Below are 14,172 nucleotides of genomic sequence, written 5' to 3'. Positions count from 1 at the left end.
TTAGGAACTAAAATCAGCGAAAGATGAGATTTTTCTTACTAAAAAGTTAGTGAGTTTTTTCTCTTATTTTTTTTTAACCATGATTAAAAGGCTTGTTAAATTAATTTAATCTAAACTTTTAAATTTTAAATATGACAAGTATCACTTATCTAAATATGCACATAGAAAGAAAGTATAGTGAAAATGAGCCAAATCTAATTAATTTAGGCTACATATCAATCTAATTTTGAGAAGACTAAAATAAACTACGATAAGAAATAAGCGAATTAATAACACATTCATACTCGAGCAAATAAAGCGAATTATATTTTATGAAACTTTTTATCACTTTTAAATATGTCTCAAGCTTTTAACATTTCCTTATCCCCCTTCGATAATCTAGCCGTTCTCTTGCTCAACCACTCCATTCATTATGTGAGCTTGTTTGACAGAGTAAGCAGTTTTAAGATTTCTTTTTAAAAAAATTGTATTTGAAATATAGATAATATTTATATAGTTATAAAATTACTTTTTAAGGGTAAATCAAATTAAATTATTTTTCAATATAAATAAATACTTTTTAAAAAATTGACTAAAAATGAAAAATTGACTAAAAAATGTAGTGTGAATTCAACGACGTAATCCACAAGGAAGATGTATAAGTGAGGACTGATACACAAGTCATCATTAAGAGATGATAAATCAAATTAAATTATTTTTCAATATAAATAAATATTTTTTAAAAAATTGACTAAAAATGTAGTGTGAATTCAACGACATAATCCACAAGGCAGATGTATAAGTGAGGACTGATACACAAATCATTATTAAGAGACGAAGTTTCAAGTATCTTGGATCGATAATACAAGAGAATGGGAGATTGAAGATGATATTATACATCGTATTGAAGCAAGATAGAACATGAAACAGAGGTTTGCATCTGATGTCTTGTGTGATGAGAATGTCCACCAAGACTGAAACATAAGTTTTATAAATTAATTGTTAAATCAATCATGTTGTATGTGACATAGTATTCTCTGATTAAAAACTCACACATCCAAAAAAGAAAGTAGCAAAAATAAGGATATTAAAATAGATGTGTGGATATATATATTAGAAAAGATAGGATCATGAACGATGATATTCTGGATAAGATGAGAATGACTTCCGTGGTGGACAAGATGAGTGAGGCGATACTGAGATGGTTTAGACACGAATGCCCCACCGAGGCGATGTGAGAGGTCATCTATTAAAGGTGTGGGGAAGAAGTAAAGGTCAGTCGAAGAAGTGTTGGAGAGATTTGATTAGATAGGATATGACTCCAAATATATTGGAGGATGTGGAGGGCGAGGATTAGAGTGACGGTTAGTAGGTTTAGTTTTCTTTATCAATATTATTATTATTGTTACCTTCATACTATCTTAGCCTTCGATTTTATTATTATTTGTTGTTTCTCTTTGATCATTTGCTTTGAGTACCATGTTATTTGTTGTTACTGTTTTCTTACCCCCTTTATTTTTAGAATGATCTTTTCATTATTGTATTTTCTTTTTATTCTTGATTTTGATATGTTTTACGTAAGTCAAAAATCTATTGAAAACAACCTTCTACCTTTACAAAATAAGGGTAGGATCATAAGTACACACCATCCTTTTCAGATCTTGCTGATAAAATTACACTCGATATATTGTAATCATTGATTAAAAAAATGAAGTGCCACATAAAAATATAATAATATTTGTTGAGTTAGTATATATAAATATTGAGTGCAAATAACTTTTTACTGAGAGAGTTGTTTATTCTGCCATATAGCAGTCACTGGATAATTAACTTCTTTTTTTTTTTTACTTACATGGATTTTGCTGCACTCTTTAATTTTACTTTTCCGAATCTTGGTCGATTCCTGTCAGCAGATAAAACCAAATTTCCTTGTGGGTTCTTTTTTTGGGTTTGGCCAATGTTTTTTTAAAGCTTTTAAGTTAATTGTTTTTTCTTCTTCCAAAAGTCTGTCTAACGCCTTAAAGATGTTGAAGAGGAAAAGTACAATAATGCATGGTGTGGTGTGGTGTGGTGTGGACACTGAATTCATTGTTCTGATATATGCAATATATAAGGTGAATGAGAAAGTGGGGAAACAATAAAAGGGGGACCAAATTAAAGCATTTTCTGTCATGCAAAAGTACTTAAAAGGAGCCATGCAGGCACTATCGTAATCAATACGCCTCTTCATTTAAAATTATTTATTATATTTTGCTTATCGAAAGTTAAACTATATAAATTTTAAGTTGACTAACATTTTTAAGATATGTTTTTCGTCATATTGATTAGAGAAGAATTGTAATTTAGTTTTCATTTGGCCATATATTTTGAAGGTGAAATTTGAAACATGAAAATTTGAGTTTTTAAAATTGTGATTTTTAAAATTTGAAAGTGTGTTTGAACATGCATTTTACTTGGAACAAATAAAGTTTAGTGAGTGAAAATCCCAAAAATAAAAAAACTTGCTCGAGCCAATTTTTGGGAAGTTAAAAATATTTGAAGATCGAATTTTTAAAATCTGATAAAATTTCATGGCCAAACAGTTATTTGGAGATAAATTTATAAAATTTGATCCAAAATTTATGACCAAATACTAGCTTACAATACGTTTTGTATAGCTTTAAATATTGAATTAATTTGATTCAATTAATTAATTTCAAAAATTAGCCAAATTGATTATCAAAAAATAAAAAATAACAAATATTTTGGAACGAGGAGAGTATATAATAAGCTTATTTATTTTTTATTTAAGTTTATCGTTATTCCTCCATCACTTATCTCAATGAAAAAAATAAGAAAATAAAATATACAAATCATAGTCATGGCATATACAAGCATGCATGATACACATCATGAAGATCGAACCAGTTATTATGTGCATATGAGTCAAGAGCTAATTTCTATCTATATGGAAATTAAATTCTCCACATTCTAATTATTATAAACAGAAGCAGCTTATTCATACCATCGATTAGTCTATGTATTTGTTTTCATCCTGTGATTTTTTTTCATAAGGTTTTTATATATATATAATTATAATGAACACAAAAAATAAGGGGGACTAGACCATAACCCCCTATATACATCAGTGATTACTTAACAAAAAATAATCCAGCAAAAGGAGAACGATTAAGCTTCACTTACTAAGCATTCTCGAAATTCTCTAGGCTATAAATTAGCTAATAAAGAAGTGGGCCTTTATCTAATCCTCATGTTGTGACTAAAAACACTCTACCTTTTGACTTTGCAATAATTGGTGCAACAAGGAAAAAGTAATTGTTTCTTTACAAATTCGGAAATTCCTAAAATAATTAACTACAAGAAGTGACGAATTAAATTTAGGGAAAATTATTTAAATTGGACCCAATTCAAATTATTTATTCGAGTTGGACCAACATCCCAAACTATTTATTTGTCAGGCCTCCTTGTTCTAATGAATCTATATACTTTGATGGTATCAAACTGTAATTAAGTAATATTTTTATTGAAATATTGTCTGTTATATATATATACTTTAATGGTATCAAGAAGTAACTGAGTAGTGTTCTCCTCTTTGATACCATCAGAGTATATATACACTCCGATGATATCAAGCAGTAGTAGTTAAAAAAAAGGTATGAAAGTAAAGAAATAGCTACTTGTAAATAGTTTTTCTTTTTGAAGTACAAATATTTTTTTCTCTTATATTTATGCTTCATTATATATTAGACCAAGCTTTTTTGTGGAATGATCGGACCTAAACCCTGAACTCTAAAGGACACTACACTTTTGTTCAAATTTGTCCATGGATATTGTCAACTGCTTTCTCTCCATGTTTTTTTTTTTTACCGGCATAAGTCATTGATTTCCTTCTCTCCAGGAGGGCAGGCCAAAAAGAAAAGCCATCTCTTGTACCTTCAACTTTTACAGTGATATCTAATTATCTATAGGTTGGGGTCTATACCTAACCCCCCACCAAATAGGTGGTTTAATAAAAAAAAAAAAAATAGCATTCCTAGTGACAGTATAATCTTCCACGCAACAAGGTTCATTTGGTAGCTTGTTTGAAAATGAGTTATACAGGTATTAAATTCTGTATAAACAATATTACGTTTGATAGTTGGTTAGGAGGTACGTTATTCATGTATAAAATTAATTTGGGAATTGATTTGTAATTTAGAAATTCACATAAACTAATAAATGTATAAGTTATGAGAGAATTTATATATTATTTTATGCTGAATAGAAGATGAAATAAATAATGAAAAATTAACACTACTAGAAAATATTAAATTAACTATGACATTTGTTGGTAATTTCTGCTATTCCATCTCTTAAAGGTTTTTAGCTAATTGAATTTTATTAAAATTCCTAGCTGATCCGCGAATAATGGGATTAACATAAAAATTTTGTTGTTTAGCTACGAATTTTTTCTATCACTAATTTCTTATTTTCTAGTAGAATAAGTAAATCATATATAACTATTCTCTGCATAAAATAATACATAGGTTTAGAAGTGGATCTAGGGGGCAACCAAAGGTGTTTGCCCAAACCCCCTTGACATAAAAATACATTATATATATATATATATATATTAATTTTTTTAAAACTTTTTTTTTTATGTATATATGGAGATTTTGAATCCCCTAAAGCCTAAACACAAGATTAGATATTGGCTTAATGGTATAAAGAGTTCAAAATTCACCTTAAGGTCCCTAGCTCAAACTCCATGTGAACGTAAATATGCATACATCATTATGAGCTTTCAATTTACTCTAGTATGATAAAAATTTGTCTGCGTTTTTACCCTCTAAGTAGTATGGTACTAGAGCATGTGAAAGTCATGGATTCGAGATTTACCGTCACCCATTTTTTCTTAGAAAAAACATTAGTTGCTAAATGCTAATTGGTCCATGAAAAAGACCATCTTAAGCCTATTGATGGCAAAGAACAAGATCTTCGTTGTCACATAAACAAATTATATTTTGCAAGCCACATTTAAGTAAATAAAATTGTTTCTCTCTAATAACTAAGTTTTTAAATGGAATGATCGCATGCTTTAATATTTTATCCTAGTAGGCATAATCTCAACGGCGATTTCACTCTGATAACCATTGATCAATATGCGCTTATATATGTAGTTTAAAAAGTGAACTTTACAAGTTAAGAATAATGTAATATTTTTTTTTCAATTACTGCGTGTATTAGTAATAGTAATGATGATAAACATTATATATATATATATACTATACAACTTATGTAAAAAATGATGTACTATTTAGTAGTTCGATTTAACTCAAAGTGAAATTCCAATCTTATGATTTCTTTTTCTTCTAAAGTTTCCCATAGTCCAAACATGATATAATACCAAAAATATTATACATATATATATATATATATATATATATATATATGGACAGGAAGTAGAAAATGACACTGCACTGCAAACCTCTTTTAACAGTCTAGCTCGGATTCCAACCCTAAAAACTTTTTTTATCATCATTACTATTACTAATAATTAATTATTCAGTACTGTCCCAGCCCAACAAATAATTAAATCAATCCATGAAAGAGGAAAGGAAATTACTTCTCACAAAAAATCTAGGAAATTAAATAACTATAACGTAGGTCGTGGAATTAGATTTCTCGTATAGTTACTCAAGTAACAATAATATACTGTCTTGGAAAGTCACTTTTTTGTTGAAGAAACTAACTTTCTAAGATAATAGATATTAGTTGAGTGTACATTGAATTAAGAAACCAACCCTTACAATATATGCATGTGTTACACCTTGTAATTTCTTGGCTTGTCATCTTGGTGTTGCTGATCTCCATCCTAGCCTGAGCTCAAGGTCAATGTCTTCTTCAATGACTGAATCCCTCTTATCGCGATTATTGTCATTACTAGTACTATTAGATGCTGAAGGTTCAGTACTTGTGTTAAATGATGATGATCTGATGCTGTAAGGCTGAGACATCAAATTATTTGGCAAAAAGGGTGAGCTATTGGAGAGAAGATTAGAGAGATTCACAGTACTAGATTTAATTGTTGTGGAATTAGGGTGATAATAATTAGGCATGGAGTAAAGAAAGCAAAGTCCAACATTTTGGATGAATTCTTGATTTTGGATAAGGAGGGTAGAATTGGCATTGGGGAAATTAGTAGTGGAGCTATTTGAAGCATCATGTGGCGGTGTTTGATTGAGCCTGACACGGTCACGACGGTGCACATTCATGTGGCCACCTAGGGCTTGGGCGGACCGGAACTCTTTCCGACAAAAGGTGCAAGTGTAGAACCTTGGTGGCCAAGTTGCACCCATGGAATTGCCAGTATCTTCCTCAAAAGCCCTAACTTCCCATGAATTGTCGTCATCTTTAGGGTTCCACATCCAATATCTGATGGTGGTGATGCTAATTTTGTTGTTGTTGTTGTTGAGGATGAATGATGATGTTACTGTTGTATGTGTTGGTGTTGGGATTGAACCAATTTTTGAAACCGAGTCAAGAAAAAAAGCTCAAGTTGCTATTGTGGGTATTAATGTTTGGATTGAGCCAGTGTTTGGAGTTGAGTCAAGGAAAAAAGCTTAAATTGTTGTTATAGGTGTTGATGTTGAGATTGAGCTAGTTTCAGAACTAAATCGAGAAAATAATCCCTAGTTGCTCTTGTAGATATTGAAATCGAGCTAGTTTTTGAAGTTGAGTCAAGGGGACAAACTCAAATTGTTGTTATGGTGTTGATGTTGAGATTGAGCTAGTTTTCAGAGCTGAATCGAGAAAATAAGCCCTAGTTGCTCTTGTAGATATGAAGTTGAGTCATGGGAGAAATCTCAAATTGTTGTTATAGGTGTTGATGTTAAGTTTGAGCTAGATTTTTGAAGGTGAGTAAAGGAGAAGCTCAAGCTCAACAATGATAATGCTAAGAACATTTAAGATATATAGGTGATAGAGATATGATGACGAGCGCGCAAGGATAGATGAGAGGATGGGCTAAAGGTTAGGAAATAGAGACAAAAACTCTAAGCTATACTGGAGATATATACAAGGTTCTCAAAGTATATACATTTGGAGTTACTTAATTAGTACTCAAAACAAAGATTGGGAATATAACAATAATTTTATAGTCTGTCTAATAGAATAGACTAATATTTGTAGAAATTAACAAGAATAGATACTTAAGCTTTAACGCCCATCTTTTTCTTTTTCTAAAAGGAATTCATGTCGATATCTCACTGGCAATCTAATCTCTTCCTCTTGATGGGGAGTGCTCACTGTCACAAGAAGAAAGTTTTTGTGGTACGAAATTTAATACATTAATTAATTATGCATCATAACAAAATACAATGTCTAGGTAGAGACATCATTAATTATAAGACTCTTGTAGAGTTTAGGTGTGTAACTACTGACAATTTAATTAGTTCAAAAATTCTTATGCTTTATTCCTAAATAATACTATTATTTGAACTTGTTGGTATTCTAGCAAATGAGATGTTTGAGGAATTTGATGATATGCATGTTTAACATGCAGTTAAGAATGAGAACCATCAAATTAAAAAGAAGCTTTGACAATATTGAGTATGAGTCTTTATTTCAATCTTGATGCATTATGAATTTGTATTTGGTAGTACAATAATTATGCCATGATGACAAATTACCAAATAGCTTTTGAAAATAGTACTCTAGCAAATTTTTTTGCTCACACAACCATACATAGAGTTATACGTATGTATAGCTCCAAAAATGAACTTCATTTGGGAGATGTATCTTTTACTAGTTTAAATTCACTCTCTAATTAAGAGACAATAAAAACAACTATTATGATTATTAATATATAGGAAAAGCTACGTATTTAGCTGGCTGTCAAAAATAATTACATTTGCTAGACATATCTATATATTATAATGGAGATTAGTTTGCAATATAGTTAAGCCAAGTGGCAAGCTATGAAAAAGCCACTTGACAATTTTAAGACAAACTTAATAAACATTGTAATAAAAGTTTTTGATTGAAAAAATAAAAGTATTTGAATTTTAAAATATTAAACTTTCAAAAAAAAAAAAAGATTTTCGATTAGCTTAAAAGTAGAAACCTATGGTTGAAAAGTTCTAAATGAACTCTTACTATTTAATAAACTTATCATTTTCAGATATTATAAAATAAATTTAAATACATTTAATTTAGATATTAAATTAAAAGATAAAAATATTTTAAAAAAACTAATATTTGAATTTAAAAATACATTAGAATTTTGAAAAAAAAGAAAAAAATAATTAGTTTAAAAATAAAAATACACAATAGAAAAGTCCTAAATGAATTCTTAACTTCGGACTATGTGGCGGATCCGCTGAGAAAAGACGGTAAGGCAAAGAGAAAGTACCACTTTTCTTAAGTGAAGATGAATCTAATACAGCGAAAAAAGCGTCGAAGGGGTCGGATCACCCAGGGTTACTGAAGAGTCGTCCGACTTCTCGATGACCGAATAAGAGAGGTTTTTAGAACTTTGACTATTTCACATATTTAATTTGAATATTAAATATATTTAAATTTAAATTTGGGAGTATGGATAATTTCAAAAAATATAATTCAATTAGAAAATTAAAGATACGATTTATGTCCAATAATAACTTACAGAAATAGAAATACGTATTTATAAAAATTCATGACAGGCTATTTCATAAACTTATCCTTAAGTTGTTATAAAATATATTTAATTACATTTGATTTAAATATTAAAAAAAGTTATTAATAAAAAAAAAAAGAAAAAAAAAAGAAAGAAAGAAAAGAACAAGAAACGAGCAAAAAAATAAAGAATAGAATAAGAAACGAGAAAAAAAATTAAAAAAAAAAGAAGAAAAGAAGAAGAAACGAGAAAAAGAGGGAGAAAATGTTGGAAAAAGATTGGTCTCTTTTTATTCAGTTACTTTAACTATAAAAAAATATTTGGATTGTATTTAAAAAATTAAAAATAAGGAAGAGTAATAAACTGATTTTATTTTAATAAATAGATGTGATATTTGAATTTAAACTTAAATGAAATTTGAGTTGAAATAAAATTCTACCTTCTTAACATCTTTTTATATATGCTCCTAATATATATATATATATATATATATATATATATATATATATATATATATATATATATATATATATATATATATATATAGAAAGAGAGAGAGAGAGAGAGAGAGAGAGAGAGAGAGATGATAATTAGCTATATTAGTGGATTTATTTACATCGTTTCTCATTTTCTAAAGTTTTTTTTTAATATTTTTCTTTTCATAGGCAGATGAGTGATGGTCATATTATAGGCTAAATTGTTTTCTTACTATATCCAAGCTTGAAATCAAGTAAGTTATATTTCTTATTCTAATTTTGTTCGTTTAGTTTTTTGATAACAATAAATTCAGTTGATTACATAAAATCTTTATATAGTAAATAATATAATAAGAAAAAAGATTAAACGCAAAAGTTTTATTGTTAATTACATAACTATTTTCACTCATAGAGATTTTGATTAGAGGTAAAGGAAAGGAGGAAGGGGGAAGGAGGGTGGAGGTGTGGGGAGAGTAGAATATTTCTTTTAAAAAAATAAATGGGGGGGGGGGGGAGGAGGGGGGAGGGAGATATAATATAATTAAAAAATATGAAAAATAAAAGTCTTTTATTTTTACGTTAGATGAATATTTTTTTGTATAAACTGAATTAGAGGTCGGGATATTAGAGTCATGGATTTTTTCGTATAAATTGAATTAGAGGTGGGGGTATTAGAGTCATGGGTGGTGGAGGTGTGGGGAGAGTAAAATATTTTTTTAAAAGAAAAATTAAGGGTGGGATGTAGGGGTGATCGTAAATATTTTTTCCTGTATTTTATTGAGAAATACAAAGATAGTTGAACTTTTATTTCAAGGTTATATGATTTTAACATGCTCAAACATGATATTTACATATGAAATAATTAAAAATATTAATTTAATATTATCCGCGCATTGCGTTGGTACGTATACTAGGATATATATATATATATATATAATAAAGGAGAGTAGTTTGCAATGATTAAACCAAGTGACAATTTTAAGACAAAGTTAATATACATGGTAATAATTTTTTTATTATTTAAATAATTAAAAGTATTTGAATTTAAAAATATTAGACTTTTAGAAGAAGATCTTTTTATTACTTAATTAAAACTAGTTATAGACTTCTAAATGAACTCTTACTATTTCATAAACTTATCTTTTCAAATTTAATAAAATATATTTGAATACATTTGATTTAAATATAAATGAAAGATAATAATAATATCTTTATATATAATATAAATTAAATGTTATCCAAATCCGACCTATATTTACTTGTAATTTATTTATATATCGAAATTCTTATTAACCTTTGCTAAAAAATAACTTTTTTTAACCAACGAACAAAAGAGAATTAAAGAAAGAAAATAAGATATATAAACGAAAAAAGAGGAGAAAAAAATGTAGGTAAAAAATAAAATAAAAAGAACAAGGATAAGAGTAACAAATTGATCCTCCTTATTCGATTATTGTTAACTATAAAATTTGAATTGATCTTCTTGATTTATTATATTTCCCTCAACTCAAATATATAATTAAAAGAAAAATATGTCCGGTATTTAAAAAGTTTAAGAATAAGGAAGAGTAACAAACTGATCTTCTTTAACAAATTAAAATGATATCTGAAATTGAATTTAAATGAAGTTGAAATGAAGTTAATTTCTTATACTCTTTTATATATACTCCTACAAATTACAATGATGTATAATGTTGAACTTCCTTCTCTTTTTTATTATTGATCATTGGCTTTATTTGTCTGTGTTATGTCGAAAAATGGATAAAGTGCAAAATTAATTTCATCTTTATAAGAAAAAATTAATTTTAATCAAAATTGGGTGTCAACAGTCTGCATACTTCATTTTCTTCATTTATTAATTTTGTTAAAAAAAATTAATATTTAATTTTTTTATATGCAGATGAGTGACGATCATATTACAGATTAATATATATTTTTTCCTACCATATTCAAGTCTGAATTCAAGTAAGTAATATTTTTCATTTTGATTTCCTTCATATTGATTTTATTGATCACAATGAATATATTGAATTACATAAATAAAAAATAACACATTTTGAAGAATTGTAAAAAATGACAAATATTCGTGCATAAGAGCTTTGCAATCTTATTTCTTTCAATTATGTAATACAAAGAACACTAATTTCTTATATTAATCATTCAAAATTTACTGCAAAACTAAACACATTTAAAAAAAAAAAAATATCCCATTCGCTATCTTTGCATTATTTTTTTAGTTTTCTCCTTAAAAAGAAAATAATAATAATAATAATAATAATAATAATAATAATAATAATAATAATAATAATAATAGTATTTATTATTATTATTATTGGATTGAATTTTATTCGTTGTTGAAAGCTCCAAAATTTTGCTTTTTTTTTTCTTCTGTGTAATTTTCCTATGATATAAATTTTTACATTTTTAAAATTTGTATTTATCCAAAAAAAAATAGGTTTTTGATTTTTAAAACTAATTACAATTTACATTTTATAATTAAGCACAACTCTTATTTTATAGTAAATTTTGTTTTCAAAAATTTGAAATCAATAACAACTGCCTTTTACAGTTAAGCACATTTTGGCTTTTTTTTTAATTTATATTTTTTATGTTACAGTAAAATTTGTTTTCAGAAATATATTACAACAAAGAACACGTCTTTTTATGTCCTTCTTTGTAGCATCTAAAATACAAATATTTATCACTTTTTATTTTATTTTAAAATTTATATTTATCCAAGTCAATATCCTCACCAAATTAGATTACTGAATTTGAAAGTTTATCATTATCAAGACATTATTACTTTCAGAATTTGCTTCTCTTTTATATAAATGACAGAGACACAAGGATAGTGAACTTTGAATTTTGATCATTAAAAAAACCCATTGCCAATTTGTCTCATTATTGTTTTTATTTATTTATTTTTTCTTTGTAATTTTTTTTATAATTGATTCTCCAATTATTCTAATCCCGTTTAAGGCTCCTCTCCCACAATTAAGAATTTAAGATCATCGATTGAAAGAGAGTTTGAGATTCATTTTGATTTTGTATATGCAGATGGATAACAAACTTAATATAGTTGTCAAAGTATAGTGTCTATTCGATTACATTCGGGTCAAATTATCGTTGAATTTTATCTGATATAAAAAATATTACTGCACTGTTAGTGGTAACACTTTTAACGAAGAATTACGTAAAAAATTATTTCATAAATTATCCGAAGCCTTAGGAAGAGAAATAGAAGAAAGATAGTAGAACAAAATCCTACAGCTCTATAGTCAATATGACAAAAAATACAACATGTAATGGAAATACTACAAGAAAAATGTACTAATATACAAATACAGAAACTTAAACAAAATGAAATGAATTTCTGTAAAGCAATAACATATACGACTCAAAGCTATGATAAAGAACCACGTAAACAAAGAAAATATAAAAGACGATCTTTGTATAATCAGAAGCCATACAAACGTAAAAAATACTACTTAAGAAGATCCTCGGCTAAAAAGCCTTATTTAAATAAAGATAGACATGTTAGAAAATATAGAAATGATAGAAACTATAAAAGCAAGTTAGAGTGCTATACTTGTGGAAGTATAGAACACTTAGCAAATATATGTCCCAAGAGAAACAATAGTAAAATCAGAAACTCTCAGTTAGTAGAAGAATTTCAAGAAACCTTGTTAAACGTAGATGAATACATGTCAGATACTGAAAGTATATACTCTATTATGAGTATTGAAGTAGATGAAAAAACTCAATCAGAATCTTCAGACTCTGAAAAAGATAATCTAATAAATGAAATAGGGGGATTCGAAATAGGAATGTTAAATTTAGAAGATTTACAATTATGCACTATGATGAATATAGGTCAAGAATGTAGTCATAATTTTGAACGACATAAAGGAATAGATAGTAATCAATGTAGTATATGTAAATGGTATCCCAGTAAAATCAATAGAGCAAAATGTCAAAAATGTTATATGGAAGCATGCATCACATGCATAGAAGCTAAACTAGAAATAAAAGTAACTAAACAACAAGAACAAACGTCAGCAAGAGACTCAGCTACTAATTTAAGATTAATAACTCTACAGACACGATTAAATAAAATCGAACAAAGACTAGTTACTCTAGAAAAAGAAAAAGAAAAAGTAGACTTCGATGAAAATTATACACAAGGAACGATACATCTAGACAACATAGAAACTGAACTCATGAATATTGAAGAGAATAATACTAGCCTCATATGTAATGAAGACAAAAAATTTGGAACCATAAAAATATTAACTAGAGTAAGAATTAAAGACATAGAAATAGAAACATTAGCATTTGTAGATACATGATGCACAAGTTGTCTTATAAATAAAAAAATATTGCCAACAAAAGTATTAAAAACGTTTAAAGAACCTAATCGTGGTTGAAGCTGTATCACTAGTTTATATTCTAAACGTGATATGGTGTCTATCAGATATTCTAATCTATATTTATCCTCTTTGGTATAATTAAGTCATTTATATTCTGTATAATTATTACTTCCATTTTCTTCATTAGAACTTGGAGTTCTATTTGGAGTGATGTTGGCATCTTCGTCTGAGTTGGGAATTAGTCTAGTATTATCTGTATTTGGACTGTCTTTGCTAACAACATGCTTATCTTATTCTTGATCTTTAAAGAATTGTTCCAAAGTCTGCTTAATTATAGCTCCGATTTTGTCATTTTTTTTCTTTTTCTAAGCCATAGTCTTTCTGTAACTGTCTTTTTGAAAGGATTTTGGTAATCTTCTTCGTGAGGAAGAAGATCTCTCGTCTTCACTTTTTGGCAAAGTGACAGTCATTAACGGATTTGATATGTCTTTACCGGCTACCGTTTGAATCGAACTAGCTGTATCGTGATCTGATACAGTAGATTTCTTAGCATTCAGATGGGAATGCACATCCTTCTCATCCATTTTGGTTGAGATGGAGAACTCATTTTTGGGGTCTGAGTACATGTATCTGTCTTAGGAACAAACTTACCTTGGAAAGTATCGAGCTGCTTTATAAGTCTCATGTTTTCTTGAATGAGGGACTCATTTTT

General features: G+C 27.8%; 1 protein-coding gene across 1 annotated transcript; it reads right to left on the bottom strand.

The window, feature by feature from the left end:
- Positions 1–5,606: 5,606 nt before the first annotated feature.
- Positions 5,607–6,997, bottom strand: LOC129900706 (zinc finger protein 10-like). Its single transcript, XM_055975725.1, has one exon. The coding sequence runs from the start codon at positions 6,384–6,386 to the stop codon at positions 5,808–5,810; it is 579 nt and encodes a 192-aa protein (XP_055831700.1). The 5' UTR covers positions 6,387–6,997; the 3' UTR covers positions 5,607–5,807.
- Between the last annotated feature and the right edge of the window lie 7,175 nt (positions 6,998–14,172).

Source organism: Solanum dulcamara, chromosome 8 (genome assembly GCF_947179165.1).
Source record: "Solanum dulcamara chromosome 8, daSolDulc1.2, whole genome shotgun sequence".
Classification (NCBI taxonomy): domain Eukaryota; kingdom Viridiplantae; phylum Streptophyta; class Magnoliopsida; order Solanales; family Solanaceae; genus Solanum; species Solanum dulcamara.
Note: the sequence above shows the minus strand (reverse complement) of the source record. Positions and strands in the feature narration are given on the sequence as shown.

What these genes read in the sequence shown, in the direction of transcription:
- LOC129900706 (XM_055975725.1), bottom strand. Translation starts at nt 6,386, where the DNA reads ATGTGGAACCCTAAAGATGACGACAATTCATGGGAAGTTAGGGCTTTT.